General features: G+C 39.9%; 1 protein-coding gene across 3 annotated transcripts in view; it reads left to right on the top strand.

The window, feature by feature from the left end:
* Fars2 (phenylalanyl-tRNA synthetase 2, mitochondrial) overlaps positions 1–16567 on the top strand; it is a 423978-nt gene that overhangs the window by 73100 nt on the left and 334311 nt on the right. For 2 of the 3 annotated variants that reach the window (XM_021180053.3, XM_021180052.3), the window contains exon 2: positions 7572–8204. The exons of the other annotated variant lie outside the window; for it this stretch is intronic. In XM_021180053.3, the coding sequence (XP_021035712.1) occupies positions 7593–8204 (612 nt within the window). In that variant the 5' untranslated portion in view covers positions 7572–7592. The remainder of the gene's footprint in view (positions 1–7571; positions 8205–16567) is intronic. 3 annotated transcript variants of the gene reach the window in all.

Below are 16567 nucleotides of genomic sequence, written 5' to 3'. Positions count from 1 at the left end.
GGTCTATTACTCATGACTACTTAGAATACAGGGTGCACTGACAATGGGGGAGTTGAGTAAGGAGTATCCAGGAGTTGACTGTAGTTTATAAGAGGTATCGTATGCTTTAGAAGTCTGTGGATGTTCTCTATGACAGAGCCTTCTCTGTTGGTCTTCAGCATGCCACCTAAGTTGACAGGGAATACTACAGAAAACCCACATCACTGACAGGAGTATGTGGTTTATTTAGGCTTCATTATTTACATATGAAGTGATAGGCTGCTGGAGGACATATTTGCATATTATTTCAGTGGTGCTCTGTAGGCACTCAGTGAGCTGAGCTGGGCCAGGGAAAGAGAAAGGAGATCTTAGGCAGCTCTTCATCTAGCCAGCTTTCCTGCTTACTGTGAAATGCTGTTGTCTTGGTGTTTGATTTCTCAACAGTAAACCACCTTTATAAGATAGTCTAGTTGGCTGGGGGAGGGGGATGGGATAGGGGGTTTCTGAAGGGGAGACCTGGAAAGGGGAAAACATTTGAAATGTAAATAAAGAAAATACCCGCCCCTCCCCCCAAAAAAAAAAAAAAAAAAGATAGTGGGCAAGGGATCTTGAACATCTTGAAGAACAGGTCTGCACAGCTTCAAAAGCAAAATGCAATGCTATGCTCTCTACAGATTGCTAGCATACCCAGGCCTTCTCAGAGGACTCATCCTTCACAGTGCTGTGGTTTGTGCTGGTACTGATGCTGCTGCGGGATTCTGGCTGTGGCCCTCTTCCCCACCATCCCAGCAGCCTTGAGTAAGGAACCTCTTGGCAAATGGGACTGCCTTAGGTTCACGCAAGATTTCATGAATCTTTTCTTTAGAAATAAGACATGTTTTCTTCTGTACTAACATGCCACATAGCAATTGAGGTTTCACACATATTAAAGATCTCTTTCATGAGTATAATTGAAAAATGTGTTTACACTTGGACCAGTTTCCTGAAATTTACTTCTCAGGAAGGGGCACTGAGTAACTGCCATCATGTTTATGATAGCTGATTTTATGGCTGGACAGAGAAAATTAGACAGTTACAAAGTTTCCCTTGCAGTCATCCTGCTTTTAGTGTGAGAGGTGGGCCTCACATACAGCGATCTTGCCAAGACTGCGTTTGCACTGACACTGTTGTTTAACACAGGCCATACAATGTTTAGTACATAACTGGGCAGTTTCAAAGGTTTATTTTTAATAGTTCTATGTTTTCAAATTAAACTTTAAAGTATAATAGAACTGTATTTAGAAAATTTTAATAGAAGTATTAAATAGACTAAAGAGCCAGTGATCACTGCCATTGAACTTTTCATACAGTTCTTCTTATGGCTTTATGTGTAGTGTGCATGTGTAAACATGTGTTTGTATAGGTAAGGTTTTATATATACTATTATATGTCCTAATGATCATTTGTATATTGTTGTGTCTTTAGGATTCTTTCCAAAATTATATTTAATGAAATAATGTTATATTGCGTGGTTATTCTATTATTTGCTTAATCATTTTTTGGGGTAGTCATCTTGTTTTTTACTTTTTTCTAATATAAGTATCATTAAATAACTGCATACTTAACGCTTGCGTTCATTTGGGTTTTCCTTTCGATAGTTTCCATTGTTGTGCCACAGCACAGTATTAAGTTTCACGATAGATAGTGCTGAGTTGCTTTCTAAAAAGCTCATGCCAATCACTCTCTCACAGGCAATAGAGGAAGCTGCCTGCCTTGAGACTTTTTGTTATTCATCCTTGTCAGCAGGATGCAAAACGTACTCTCATGATGTGATCTTCTTTGAGTAAAAATGGAAACTAGTAGAGTAAAATCTATGCGTTTTGAAGCAGTCAAATTTTATATTTTCATCATATAGACTATATGCTGCATCTGTGGTTATGGTATATGCCTGATGGCTTTTGCACAGTGCTGACCTTGGAAGTTATGGTTGCTCAGAATTGACCCTTTTCTGCAAGGCAGTTGTAGTTCAGAGAAACCATTGTTTTGGTAAGTGTTTAGATTTTCCACAAGAATGAGGGGAGCAGAGAGAGGATGGTAGAAACCATTATAAAGTTAACATTAGAGCTAGAGGAAGGCCCAGCTGTTTAGGGCATGCACTATTCTTAGTGAGAACCCAAGTTCAATTCCTAGCACACACATTGGGTAGTTCACAACTTTATCTCCCAACTTTAGGAAATCTGACACTCTCTTCTCTCTACCCTTGCTGCCTGCATTCATTCTCATGTGTATGTGCACACATAAAATTAAAAATAAGTAAAATCTAAATAATAAGTCTCTGATAAACTTTACACTAATTAATATTTTATAGTTTAGTCACTATGCTAGATTTGAGAGAATAAAGAAAGTTTCTAGTATTATTATTGTGGCCAACATCCTATAACAACCTTCAAAATTAAGATGAAATGGCTATAAAAGTCAAGTTTTATGTTCTTCTGCCTCCTGTGGTTTTGTGACAGTGTGTCTGTATAGGCCAGGAAGGCCTTGCCTGGAACTCATGGTAATACCTCTACCTCACCCTTCTAAAAATGGAAATTCCTCAGGTGTGCTTATGTCCCTGATATGTCTTCAAGTTGTAAGACCTTCTCAGTTCAGAGTGGAAGAAGCAGTTAGCATCCCTTTGTCGAGGCTTGGCATCCTGTTGACCTTGCTGTCTTAGTCTTTGTTGGATGAGGTGATTCAGTAAGTTGATGTCCAGTGTACTTGGGTAAGTTAACTATTAGCAGTTGTAGCTGCCATTTGTTAAGAGTTTTCTGTGCCCGGAAGTGGTGGCGCACACCTTTAATGTCAGCACTCGGGAGGCAGAGGCAGGTGGATTTCTGAGTTGGAGGCCAGCCTGGTCTACAAAGTGAGTTCCAGCACAGCAAGGGCTACACAGAGAAACCCTGTCTCGAAAAAAACCAACCCCCCCCCCTCCAAAAAAAAAAAAAAACAAAACAAAAAACCAACCGTCCCCCCCCCCCAACCAAAAAACAGCGTTTTCTGTGGTTGAGGTACTGTAGGGTCATCTATTAACTTATTAATTCTAACAGTGTCCTGATAGGACCCTGTTGACTGGAGATGAAAAGACTAAGATGATTTTTCTAGTGAGCACTGGAGTCAGAAGAAGGAGACTGTAGTAGCATGGAATAATAGAACAGTGTTTTACATGGGAATCAGGTCACTGGATCAGTCACTGTCTTAGTCACTGTTCTAGTGCTATGAAGACACACCATGTTCAAGGCAACACTTATAAAAGAAAGCATTTAATTGGGACTTGCTTACAGTTTTTTAGGTTAATTTATTATCATCAAGGCAGGGAACATGGTGGCAGGCAGGTCCTGGAGCAGTAGCTGAGAGCTGTATCTGCATCCATGGACTGTGAAGGAGAGAAGCACTGGGTGTGGTATGGGCTTTTTGAAACCTCAAAGCCCAATTTTAGTGACACACTTCCTCTAGCAAGGCCACCCCTCCTAACCCTTCTTATCCTTTCAAGCAGTTCCACTTCCTTGTGACTAAGCTTTTAAATATATGAGCGCACAGGGGCCATTATGATTCAAAACGCCACCGTCATCTGCTCAGAATATCTTAATATACTAGCTTGCATGTTCTAATATATAGAGAGTCTGAGCTTTGGACTGAATTTCTTCTTTTACACCAAATATTATTTTTTTCTGTTAATCTGAAGACTTCAATCTATATGGTGTTGTGGAAGCTAGTTTATATATTAAGATATGGTCTGAGGAATCAAGGTTTTTGTGGTTCATGAGAGTCTTGCTTTATATCCTCAGGAGCCTTTATAACCTGACATGCTCCTGCCTTAGCCTCTTAAGTGACTGGAATGCAGAGCTGGCATTTCTCCCTCCAAGAACCAGTTTTGATTGTTTTGTGCACAGAGTTTTCTAGGTCTTTACATGATTTACGTTTTTTACTAGCAGTGTCCAAGTTTTGCATTTTTAAAAAATTGAGGATTTATTTTATTTTCCTTTGTATATATGTCTATGTGTCTGTGTGAATGTATGTGCCTTTGGAGGCCAGAAGAGGGTATCAGATTCCCTGGAGCTGGGTTACAGTTACAAGCAGCCTGGCATAGGGGGTGGGAATTGAACTCTGGTTTTCTGGAAAAGCAGCAAATATTCTTAGCTGCTGAGCTCTCTCTCCAGCACCCCCAAGACCTCCTCTATACATGGATCTATTTTAGTGTTTTTGCGGGTGCATGTCTTGTGATGTCATGTTTGTTCTGTGATGCCTATGTAAAAATCAGAGGGCAGTATTGGGAGGTTTTTCTCTCTTTTCATCATGTGGGTCCTATGGATGGAGCTCGTCATCCAGCTTGACTTTGGTGCCTTTACCGACTGTGACATTATGCCAACGCCAAGGTCTGCATTTATATATCTAATCTTTCACCTTACTTTTGAACAGCATCTCTTCCTGTTTTGTGGAAATGATAGCATAACTAGCTCAGTCATAATTTGTTCATGTGCAGTCATCTTACCACATATAGAAAATCATCTGAACAAACAAAATTTCTATTTATTTTGAATTCTCAGTCTCAGTGACTAGCATGGTTACTTTTTTGTTACTTATTTCTTGGAATCTCTGGGTCAGTTTTGCTTCAGCTCAGTTCTACACATTGTGCAGTGAATTCAGTATCTTATGAACCAGGTCTGGATTAATGCTTTCTCTCTGAGGTGTATGTTCTTTCATCTTTTTGTTTTATGATAAGGCGTCTAAGAGAAGGGCTTATGGATTAAACCACACGAATACTTCCTGCCACCTGCCCATTGTTGTGCCTTTCTTTCAGATGACCTCCTTCGTCCTTTGGAATAAAGTCAATACTTAATACATATATTTATATTCTTGCTGGTTTCTGTTCTGTATAGTCTACATATATTTTCAAGTAAGGAGATTATGCTGACACTGCAAAGAAAACCAAACCAAAATAACAACAATAAAAAATACTGAGCATGCCGGGGCCTAGCAATCACAGAAGTGGATGCTCACAGTCAGCTATTGGATGGATCACAGGGCTCCCAATGGAGGAGCTAGAGAAAGTATCCAAGGAGCTAAAGGGATCTGCAACCCTATAGGTGGAACAACATTCTGAACTGACCAGTACCCCGGAGCTCTTGACTCTAGCTGCATATGTATCAAAAGATGGCCTAGTTGGCCATCACTGGAAAGAGAGGCCCATTGGACTTGCAAACTTTATATGCCCCAGTACAGGGGAACACCAGGGCCAAAAATGGGAATGGGTGGGTAGGGAAGTGGGGGAGGGTATGGGGGACTTTTGGGAGATCATTGGAAATGTAATTGAGGAAAATACGTAATAATAAAAAAAAATACTTAGCAGAGAATTAAATGGAAGTCAAGACTTGAAACAGTTTTCGTAAGGGTCAGATCATGCTGTAGGTTATTCATTTCTTGGGAGATGTGTTGTTTATTGGAGAAGTCACCCTGAAGAATGCCCTATGCTTTGTTTTAGGACGCTTTATGTATTAAAAAAGCCAGAGGCGGATAGTGAACCATGGAGTTGTGGACTCGTGGTGGAATGGACGAGTCCTGAAGAAAGCAGCCGAGTAGTATATTTGAAAGTATCTCAGAACAAACATTCTAAATTCTAAAGATTTGAGTGGCTTAAGTTTAAGAACTTGAATTATTTCTGAATTTTCAATTTTGATCTTCTTTGTTACTATGGTCCCTGAGGGAGTTAAAAACTGCTTTTGTTGAAATAAGGAATAAACAATGTTAGTAGATCACAGTCTTTCTACTAACAGGCACAGAGTTTGGGCATCTGTTCCTGGATATTTATCAGTTTACCTGAGTGGTCAATGGCCTATCCCACGAGACTGCTGAGGTGGCTCTTAACCAACTGTCTTAATAAGTTATATGCATTTTTCTTTCTCTTCTTTGTCCTACCACCACCCCAGGTCAGACTTCTGCTTTCTGTCAGCCTTATCTACCTTTTCCAGTAAATTCTGTCCTGTGGTGGACTTATTGTGTGCATGTGTTGCTGTAGAAAATTTGTCTTTAATGATGAAAAACAGTCACTGATACAGAGTGATGCAAAGGGTTTTATATTAAATGTCATGACTAGTAAGAGCAGAGAAGACTTACCACATGCACAAATATAATTTCTGCCCTCCCTTGGCATAGACTGTTACTTAGTATAGAGTTTTATTAAGTTTCTTTTCATTTTTTTAAATCGCTGAATAAAATTCTCTACCATCTAATGTAGTAATTATATTCAGAAGATCTGTATGTATGTGTATATGTTGTTGTATGCACATATACATTTGGCTACATGTGTACAAATGTGTGGATATATGTGGAAACCAGGGGTCCACACTGGAAGCCATCCTCAGATACTTTGACCTTGTTTTTGAGACCAGGCCTCTCACACACACTCTCCACCTTATTGTTTAAGACAGGGTCAGGGTCTTTCAGGGAACTGTAACTCATCAGTTCAGCTATGCTGACTCACTCACAAGCCTCCGACTCCGCACTGCTGTTACAGATGCTTGTGGATGGGTGTCCCCACCTTTGCTCCGTAGGCACTGGGGATCTGAACTTGGGCTCTCATGTCTACCTGGCAGGTACTTTATCTACTGAGCCATCTCCTAAGATCCTATTGAAAATGTTGTTTTGAAGTCATGGTTTTTTTGCAGGTCTGCTTAGCTGGACTTGAATAACTTTTAGGTGATCCTTCAGAGATTCTTTTGGTGTTGGAATGCCAGGAAAAGAAAGGAAATTGGCGCATTCACTGTGTTCTCCCTCAGGGGGAGTTTGACAAGGAAGCATGATGAAGACTTTTTTTTTTCTGCAGAGGAAAGAATTTAAATTATAGGAGAAGAATACTTAGAGATCAGAGATAAACATCTTCTCTATTCTGATTTAGAGCAGTAAGCACCAAGGCTTTCTCTTAGTTGTGTTTTATTTTAATTAATTAAGATAATTTAATTCTTTAATTAATTCATTAGTTAATTAAAATTTGAGACAGGGTCTTACTATATAGCCTTGACCTACCTGGGGCTTGCTATGCTAAACCATGCTGTCCTTAAACTCACAAATCCACCTGCTTCGGCTCCTGAGTGCAGGGTTTAAAGGTGTACATCACATGTCCCAGTTGTGGGTTTTTGTTGTTGTTGTTTCTTTAACGTAACTCCACAGATTGAGTAATTTGGAGTTTAGAGGTCAAGAATTAAGGCACTAGTGCAAGGTCAAACCACCTTGTGGATTTGGCAAAATGGAGAGAACAGGGTTTGTGCTTATCCTTATACAAGGAACCCACTCCCACCCTAATTAACTCAGTTTCGTATTGAAGATGCAGAGCCCTGTTGCTTTGCACCTTTAGTACTGTTACATGACAGTGAAATTTCAACATGAATTCTGGAGAAAACATTCATATTACAGCACCCTTGATAGTAGATTTTCTCAGTTGGTCATTCTGTGCTGTGGAGGTAATGGCAGAGAAATATATGTCACTAGGAAAGTCATGAGCCTGTTGAGAAAGCACAAAGATAAACTTGTCTACAGAATGAAAGTTGACTGGTGCTTTCCCTGTGTGCTCTTTCCAGAGTTTGTGAGAAGCTTCTATAATGGTCTGCTTGGCTCTCGTCAGAGCTGCCTATGAGCACATCTACCTGGTGAGGAAGGTCAGTCATGCCTGCAGATGCCACCAACATCGGGCTTGGGGCTCAAGGGCAGCTGCATCACAGTCTGCTGTCCAGGGTGCTCCAGGCAGTGTGCTGGAGCTACTTGGTAAGTCCTACCCTCAGGATGACCACACTAACCTCACCCAGAAGGTCCTTGCCAAGGTGGGCAGGAACCTGCACAACCAGAAGTTCCACCCTCTGTGGCTGATGAAGGAGCGGGTGAAGGAGCACTTCTACCAGCAGTATATGGTGCGATCCAGGACACCTCTGTTCTCCGTCTATGACCAGCTTCCTCCAGTGGTCACCACCTGGCAGAACTTTGATAGCCTGCTAATCCCAGCTGACCACCCCAGCAGGAAAAAGGGGGACAACTATTACTTGAATCGGGCACACATGCTGAGAGCACACACATCAGCGCATCAGTGGGACTTGCTGCATGCGGGACTTAATGCCTTCCTTGTGGTAGGTGACGTGTATCGTCGTGACCAGATTGATTGCCAGCACTACCCAGTTTTCCACCAGCTGGAGGGTGTCCGGCTCTTCTCCAAGCATGAGGTGAGTCTTTACATGTGCCTCGTTGTTGAAGGACATTTGTGTTGCTGTAACTAAAGACTGATGCTTTTTGAAACAAAGAGTATAGTCCTCAGTCTTCATTTCCTTTAGTGATCTGTCTGTTTTTCATCATGTCTGTGTGTGCATTGGCCTCCCTGGCCAGAATGTATGTGAGTGACTTATGGTTTCACAATACTGCAAACTGTAGACTTTTAAACAAGGTTTTCTTTTTTCATTGTCTTTCTTGTGCCCTTTTCTCAGTACTGACCTGCTTATACTGGTTTACTTCTTGTAGATAGATAGTGGTTCAAGTTCAGCTTGATCCAGGCTGAGTGAAGGCAGTATTCTGAAACATGTTCTCTGGATATCCTGTTTGTGTTGGTGGAACGTAGTGCTGGTCTCTTGCAGCTGCAGAGCTCCTGGGCTGAGCGTGACTCGCAGTGCACTGGGTTAGACCATCAGCTGTGCTCTTGTTCTAAGTTCTTCCCTTCCTGCCTGGCATTGAGGTGTGTGTGTATGTGTGTGTGTGTGTGTGTGTATGTGTTACTTGTTAGTGTTAATTGGGTTTGGTGCATATTGCTGTTTTGAGTGGAAGTCTGGTGTTTAGGCCATCCTCAGAAGGTTTGAACTTCATGCATCTATTCGGTGCTATCCTAGTGTACTGGCTACACATTTACTTTTTTCTGCAAAGTATGAAAGGCCCACAAAGCTTGAGTCCACTTACTAAAAAATAACTGTACTGAGCATGGCAGCTCAAACCTGTAACTCAGCACTTGGGAGGCCGAGGCAGGAATGAGGCTGCATGTTCAGAGCTACCCTGGGCTGTGTAGTGAGACCCTGTCTTAAAATAAAAAAAAAAAAAAAAAAAAAGAAAAAAAATTAAAATTGTAGCAATACTTTTCCTTCTTTCTGATATGTTAGAGACAGTTTCCATCTTTTATTGTAAGAAATAGGAAGGATTTTAGTAAGTTCAAGTATCTCTTGTATGTAGTAACTCCTTCCAAATATTGTCCAATGGAAAGGAGAGTTACTATGGTTACAAAACCCCAAACTGCAAACACAGCACAATGGCTCCTTAATGTGAAGATAAAAGCATAGGCTGCTTAGACTAAGATAAATACTGTTTATTCTAGTAAATAAGTGATTTAGCAGGAAACAGCTGAAGGGTTCTACCCTCTCCTTTTCATTCTATCTGCTTGAGAATAATGTTATCCTTTACATCTCTGACATTGCTACATAGGCCAGCCTTTCAAAAAACTGGTTCAGAGCTGCATCTGGGGAGTACAGTTGGACATTCCTAGTACTTGCTTCTTATGTTCGAAAGTGGATGTTAGAAAGGATATAGGCGTGGGGAGCTGAACGGAACTGAGAGAGACCAGTCGGATTCTGGAATATGCCAACGTTATAGAACGCCACTCCCAATTCACCTCTGAGAGCAGCAGTGGTAGCAGCGACGCTGTATGACATGCACAGGGCTTAAACAATGAAGAACACACTTATGTGTGAGCCTGCATGTCCTGGTAGAGGAGATTCAGCGAAGGTTGAGAGAATCACAGTGACATTTTAATGAGAGAAGTTGAGGTTACAGTAGGAAGCTAGCAGTAAAAAGTACACATGGAAGTAATCCTTCCTTTGCTCCTATTTCTTGTAATGCACTTCAGCTTTCTAGGCACCATGTGGAGCTCATCCAGTCTGATACTGTGACTGCTTTCTAATTCATTGTTCAATCAATTATGCACCTACAGATATATGCAACTGCCTTCCTTTCATGTTGCAAGGTGCTTCCACTTCAACACTTCATTTATTCTTCTTAATAAAAACTTATGAAATAGGTTATCTCACTTCAGCACAGAGACTCAGGAAAGGCCTATCTGCTCTCTCAGGATTGCACTTCCAGCCAGAGGTAGAACTCAGCTGGAAGACAGGTTTCCTCAGTCCAGAGCTTCACCTACTATGTTCTGCTGATGTCTGTGCTTGTCAGTGCCTCCCGTTTATGATTCAAGGTAAGTTTGACACAGCAATCATGAACACTGCAGAGGGTCATTTCTGAATTCTTGTCTTCTGTTGAAGTCTTGATTCTAAATCTTCTCTACTCTTAATAACAAAGAGTTATTCCTTGTTTTTGTTTATTTTTCTACAAATAAGACTTTAAAATTTTCTTTTAGATATGTGTACATATGTACTTAAAGCAGTTGTTTCATTTTTTTGCTATTTAATAATGTTTGTATTCATTATTACATGTGCAAGAGAGTTTATGAGAATCATAGAGTAAAAGAAACACTGATGCTGAGTATGGCGTGTATGCCAGCAATCCCAGTACTTGGGAGGAAGAGGCATAGGAGTTCAGGTTTGAGGTTAGCCTAGGCTACATAGTGAGGCCCTGTCTCAAGAAGAGAATGCAGAGAGAGAAATATTGATAATAACAGAAATGAGTAAAGGACAACTGTGTCTTATTGAGCACTTACTGAATAAAAGCCACTTTGGTCTTTGAAAAAGTGTGAGTGAAAGTAACCTCTGCAACCATTTCCAGGGAGTAATTAATTAGCAGGCAATTCTGCTGAAGCTCTGGTTCAGAGAAAGGCCAGAAAGAAACACCGAGTAGCTTACTCTGTGTTGAACCAAACTTGGGGATTTCATCTATGCCTTCAGAATGAATGGAGGAAGAAAAGAATAATACAGAAAAAGGAGTAATGTATAAAAATATTTAAGTTCAAAGACATCAGGATGAAAAGAAAACAAGTCCAAATTATGACATTAGCATCCATTCTCATGTATGAGTATCCACACACTAGGGTGGTGTGAAGGAATGGGAAGATTGTTCAGCGAATGCTTCAGCAAGGTGTCAGATGCACCAGTATTAACATTAGAAGCAGAATTTAAAGGAAAAAAAGAAAGATAAATGTGCATAAGCACCAAATAGATAACCTAAGAAGCCTTCTGAATTATGAACTTTCATCTGCCCACTGTTAGAATGTTGATATATAAAGCAGCATTGGTGACTTAAAGGTCAAGTTTGACAAATTCATGATCATGGTCAAAGATGCTAAATGATAATGTCAGAGACATGCAAATTATTTAGACAAAATGGGAAAAGGTATAGAAGTCAGAAAATTGATAAACAAGCTTGATTTACATTTAAGTATTCTCTGTGTTGTTTGTATTTACATGATGTATACAAATTAATGAATTCAGTATTCATTTTAAGATGCTAGAACATGCCAAAGTGTCTAAACAAAATAATGGAAGGGAGATGGATATACAATTCTGTATATCCTCAAGTCTTTGCAGAAGAACTGAGTCACTAGAACAGCAAAATGACTCCCCTTTGCCTTAGCAGCCTGCTCTAGGCAGGAGAGCTGGCCCTGCCCCTCAGCAGCTGCAGCATTGAGGAGAGCTGCTCTGCACCTTGCCTGGGCAGCACAGTAGAGCTAATGTTGGTAGCAGGGGCACAGATGAGCTGGTCCTACCACTCGTCTGCTATGGGCTGGCATCAGTGAGGGAGAGATGCTCTTGCTGCCTCTCCTTTTACTACCTGCAGCAGGCAGGAGGGCTGACCTAGAAGGTCATGAGAGCTGGAGAGCTGCCCTACCCCTCAGCAGCTCTAATACTCAGTTGAAAGTGGGCCCTGCACCTTACCTGGGCAGCACAGTAGAGTTAGCCCTGATGTGGAAGGTGCAGGTGAACTGGTCCCAAGGGTATGAGAGTGGGAGAGCTGGTCCCTCCTCTTGCTGGCAGCAGCATCAGAGGAGCTAGCCTGGGGAGTGCTGGAGAACTAGCCTTGGTGGTGTGTACATAGGAGAGCTGGTAGGCTGAATAATTCAGCTACCATCCAAGCCCAGATCAAGTGCCTTAAGCTAGTCCACCACAACATCTATCTTATCTATGAACTGCTGGAGCAGGTAAAAGGGCTAGTAATGCAGGTCCAAAACTATAGGATCTCAATGACACAGAACTACAAAACAGGCTTTCTGAGAGGAGTCCCAGTGAGGTTCCAGCATTGATAGTGGAGCAGAAGCCAGTGTCCTGGAAACAGACCAATTACTTAGTGCAGTGAATATTTGCAAATAGAACTATGTGGACAAAAGGGTATGCTGTCTGACACACAGTGACATACTATAGCTTCTTCCACGTTTTTTCTTTTTCTATCAAATTTTCTTTTGGAGGGGAGCTTACAAGGGCAGAGAATGGATACTAAGGGACACGATGAATGTAATTGGGGTTCATGATGTCAAATTCACAAAGAATCAATAAAAGTTAAAAAAAATAAACAAACCCAAAAGGTAACCCCCCCCAAATCCAGCCATAGCTAGGTGACAGGGTTCCCCTAAGAGCATCCCTGTGTAGGAACCTACTCCTGACACCTAGAAGTTCAGTCCCCAGGACTTGTCACACTAGCTCTGATGGTTTGTATTTTCTTGGGCCAGATAGTTCAGGGCTTCCAGAGTCTTTAAGGTGCTTGGAAATGTGAATACTAACGAAGCACCTGAAAAGAACGTGTTTCTTTTCTTTATTCTTAAAATGAGACAGAAAAATAAACTTCTTAAATAAAGTCTTTATTTTAGAAATACATATTGAAGTACCAGCATGATAAATACAGGACTTGGGATTGTGTTCATAATAATAGTTGCTTTGGCATTTTTATGGTGGGTGTAAGATGGTGGGCTTTGAATTATAATTGGGTATTGTGTGCATGCAGTCATCTTTTTTGTGTTTACATGTCTTTGAGATTCATTGATTACAAAACTAAAACACAGCAAACATTGAGACCAGTCAGTCAAGGACATTGGTTCAGCATATTCTGTAATGTGGCTGCTTTCATGAGATGGTAGCTACCAATTCTTTGTTAAAGGCAGGATACATTAAAGAAAAGAGTATAAATGGCACACAATAGAAATCTGAAAGGCATCAAATCTGGAATTGATAGCTTCTCCATTTTTCATGTGATTTAGCATGTAAGTGCTTACTTAATTGTAAAAGACTTATTAGTTTGTTTCATAGAAGAGAAACCTTGACATTCATCAGACTTATTTTATGAAGTTATACCTGTTTATATTCATGCTAAATAAAAAGGAACCTTTGAACATTTCACCTCCTTGGGTATCAGTTCTTCTGTTTTAATGAATAGGCAAATATTTATTAAATGAAACATTTATAAGTTTAATTCAATATTGTATCCCATTCCATTAACTCATAAGAAGAGAACAAAGCATGTGACTATCTCAATAGATGTAGAAAATAATTTGAAATTTAATTATTTGATAGCATTAAAAATACATTTAATGACATTAATGACACATGGTAAAAACTTTAGCAAACTAAGAATAGAAAGGAACTTCCTGAACTTTGCAAATGATGTCTGTCAGGCACTTGCAGCCTCCGTTATGACTAATGATGAATCATTATCTATCTGAATCCTCCACTATTCCCAGTCACCTGCTTTCCTGATTCTGCTCATTAGTGAAGTAGAAATTTTCCCTTCATAGGGTAAAACAGAGGACCTAAAGCCCTGGTTCAATCCTTAGCACCACCAAGAACAGAAAGAAAGAGAGCCTGACTGCTGGAGAGGTGGCTCAGTGGCTAAGAGTGGGAACTGCTCGTGCAGAGGATCTGTGTTCAGTTCATATCGTCCATGTCAGATGCTTACCATGCCCTGTAACTCCACCTCCATGGTGATCCAATGCTTCTACCTTCCTCGGGCATTCGGTACTCACATTCACGTACCCATACACAGATCCACCTATCCATATAATAAACGCAAATCAATTTAAGTCTTAAAAGGATACAAACACTGGATAACAGAAACTAAAGCTATTTTCTTTACATATGACAAAATTATACACATCAAAAATTTAATAGAATATCCAGACTTATTTGGAGTAGAAAGAGAATTCAGCAAGGGTATTGAGTGCAAGGAAAATGTGGAAACATTACATTTCTTCTCATAAGCAGTAAGCACATAGCAAACCATAAGGATTCCATGCACAGTACCAGTTAGAACCTTGAAGTCCTCCATATAAATTCTGTATAAGCTACACAAGGTAGTTATGGATAAAGTGATTAAAGGCCACTAAGGATATGATAAAAGCAGAAAAGATGGACGTGCTATATGTATGTATTTCTAGAAGTAAGAAAACAGTGCCATCATAATGGTGATTTACATCTGACAGTGTCTCCTGGTATTGGAAAACTTGAATGACTGGTCATAAAACTCATGTTCCAGAGTTATGTATAAAGGGCTTGCCTTACTAGATGTTAAGACATACAATTTATGGTTGTAAAGATGATTTTAGCAGTGGCAGAAAGTTAGTAAAATGCAGAATTTTGAAATAATTGTGCTTGCATTTATAAATCTACCAAATAGGAATGGAATTGCAGAAGCAGGAAGATAATAAATTCTCTCTTAATTGTTCTGAGACAGTTATCTGTGAGACAATTCCTCAGTCCCTCAGTGGATGCATAATTCATTCCTGGATGACTTAATCCTTTGTGAAATGAAAGTCTTTAAAAACTGTGGAAGAAAATCTAGGCGGTCATTCCTCCCTTGGTGGAATATAATAGCTGAATTGTGAGATTCTTTGAGAAAAAAAAGTGTTAACGGTGATTACAGCTGGTGATAAAAAGTGTGTGTGATTGAAATTTGTGATAAAAGCCTTCACATGTTGCCATTTAAGGACATACTAGATTGAAGAAAGAGAAAGATAAGGCCTGTTTGGGTGAAATTCTTGCATTTATTAAAAAAACAATGGTCTTGACCACAGTAAAGCGTTTCAGCAGTGGGAAATGTGCACACACACCGAGTGCACGTGACTGTGGGCCGTGGGTCTGTAAGTCTGAAAGTGAAAACCTGCACTGAGCTCCTACCCTCAAGCTCACATTCTTGAGGGAGTCTCATCTACCAGGAAGTAGACACTAAATCTCTTTATTTTAATAAAAGTATTAGAATTGGTTGAAATATAGAACAATCCCAATTTCTACCAAGAACAGTAGCAGTAAATTAAATTTACTTTAATGTATGTTTTGGTTGTATGCAGGATCATAGAACTGTAGAAATAAACACAACTCCATAAGCGTAGTGAACAGGAGACGCAATATTGAGTTGCAAGTAAAAGTAAGTTTCAGACGTCTCAGCAGTGTGAGTCCGTTTGTGTAAATTTGAAAAAGGGAGCATGCTTATCCACTATATTCTATAAGGGGCCAGGTATATATCGAGAAGTTGCAAAGCAAAATGAGAGAATAGTAAACAACAAAAAATATTTTTGATCTGAAGAATGAACCAATGCTATCAACCTTTGGTGCGAGGGCTTTCCAAAGTTCCTAGGGTTAATGTTCTTTCTAAAAGTGAGTGTGAATGGTAAGCACACACACAAGGGCTTTCCTTCTTTAAACATGATGCATCTACATACTTTGAAGTTTACTATGCTTTAAAAAATCAAAGTAAAGGGTGAATATCATCAAGACCTTTTGATAGAAGATTGACCAGTGAGCACAGATCAGCTTCATTAGGAAATGCGCATGTAGAAAAGCAGGTCAGCATATTTAATGATCCTGGAGATTGCCAGTGTTGAGTGACATTGGAAGAGTCTCAGCATTTTAGAAGCAAGTGCCGTTCCCACCACTCCACAGAGCAGTTTGGTCATTTTCTATGAAAATAAAAATTTTATGTTTTGTTCGACCTTTTTTTTTTGTTAAAAGTTAAAGACTCAAATTTCTAACAAGAGGGGAAGTCATAAACAAAATGGGCCTTATTTATAAAATAAACTGGGTGCGTATTTCCTCGGTGGTGAGGCTTTAATACTGATGTTGTCTTGAAGGATTCCAATAATTGGAGCTGTACTAAACTGCTATCTGTTTTATAGCTATTCATCATATGCCCAGCAATTCATGCTGTTACAAACTTTTGTATTCTCTGCCTTATCCTATACAGACACAATTTCAAATTAAATAACTAGGTGATGAAAGTGTGAAAAAAAATTCGTGGACACACTAAACACAAAACAAGAATCAGGGCAGTGACAGCCACTTAAGAGGAAGGGGTGAATGGAATAGATAAGTGTTACAGTGTTTGCACACTGGACAGAATATTATGATTTCTAGGATATTAGGAGGATTTAGAGATAAACAAAAAAAAGCAAGACAACAACAAAAGACTGTGAGAACCACTATTCTGTATATTTAAAACTATTTTGTAAAAAATGGCAAATTTTGTGTATTGGACAGACCCACTGGAGAGCCTGTCATATAAATCTGTGTCAATGTAGTTTGGTCATAAATATTAATAAAAAATGCATACATTGAACAGTGCTCAAAACTGTCCTGTTTCCAAGGGGGGGTTGAAGGTGCTCTATCAAGCCAGGGTTATCTGTTGC

This window comes from Mus caroli, unplaced genomic scaffold (assembly GCF_978045245.1).
Source record: "Mus caroli unplaced genomic scaffold, Mus_caroli_1 scaffold_15, whole genome shotgun sequence".
In the NCBI taxonomy this organism is placed as follows: Eukaryota; Metazoa; Chordata; class Mammalia; order Rodentia; family Muridae; genus Mus; species Mus caroli.
This window is presented reverse-complemented; position numbering and strand designations above follow the sequence as displayed.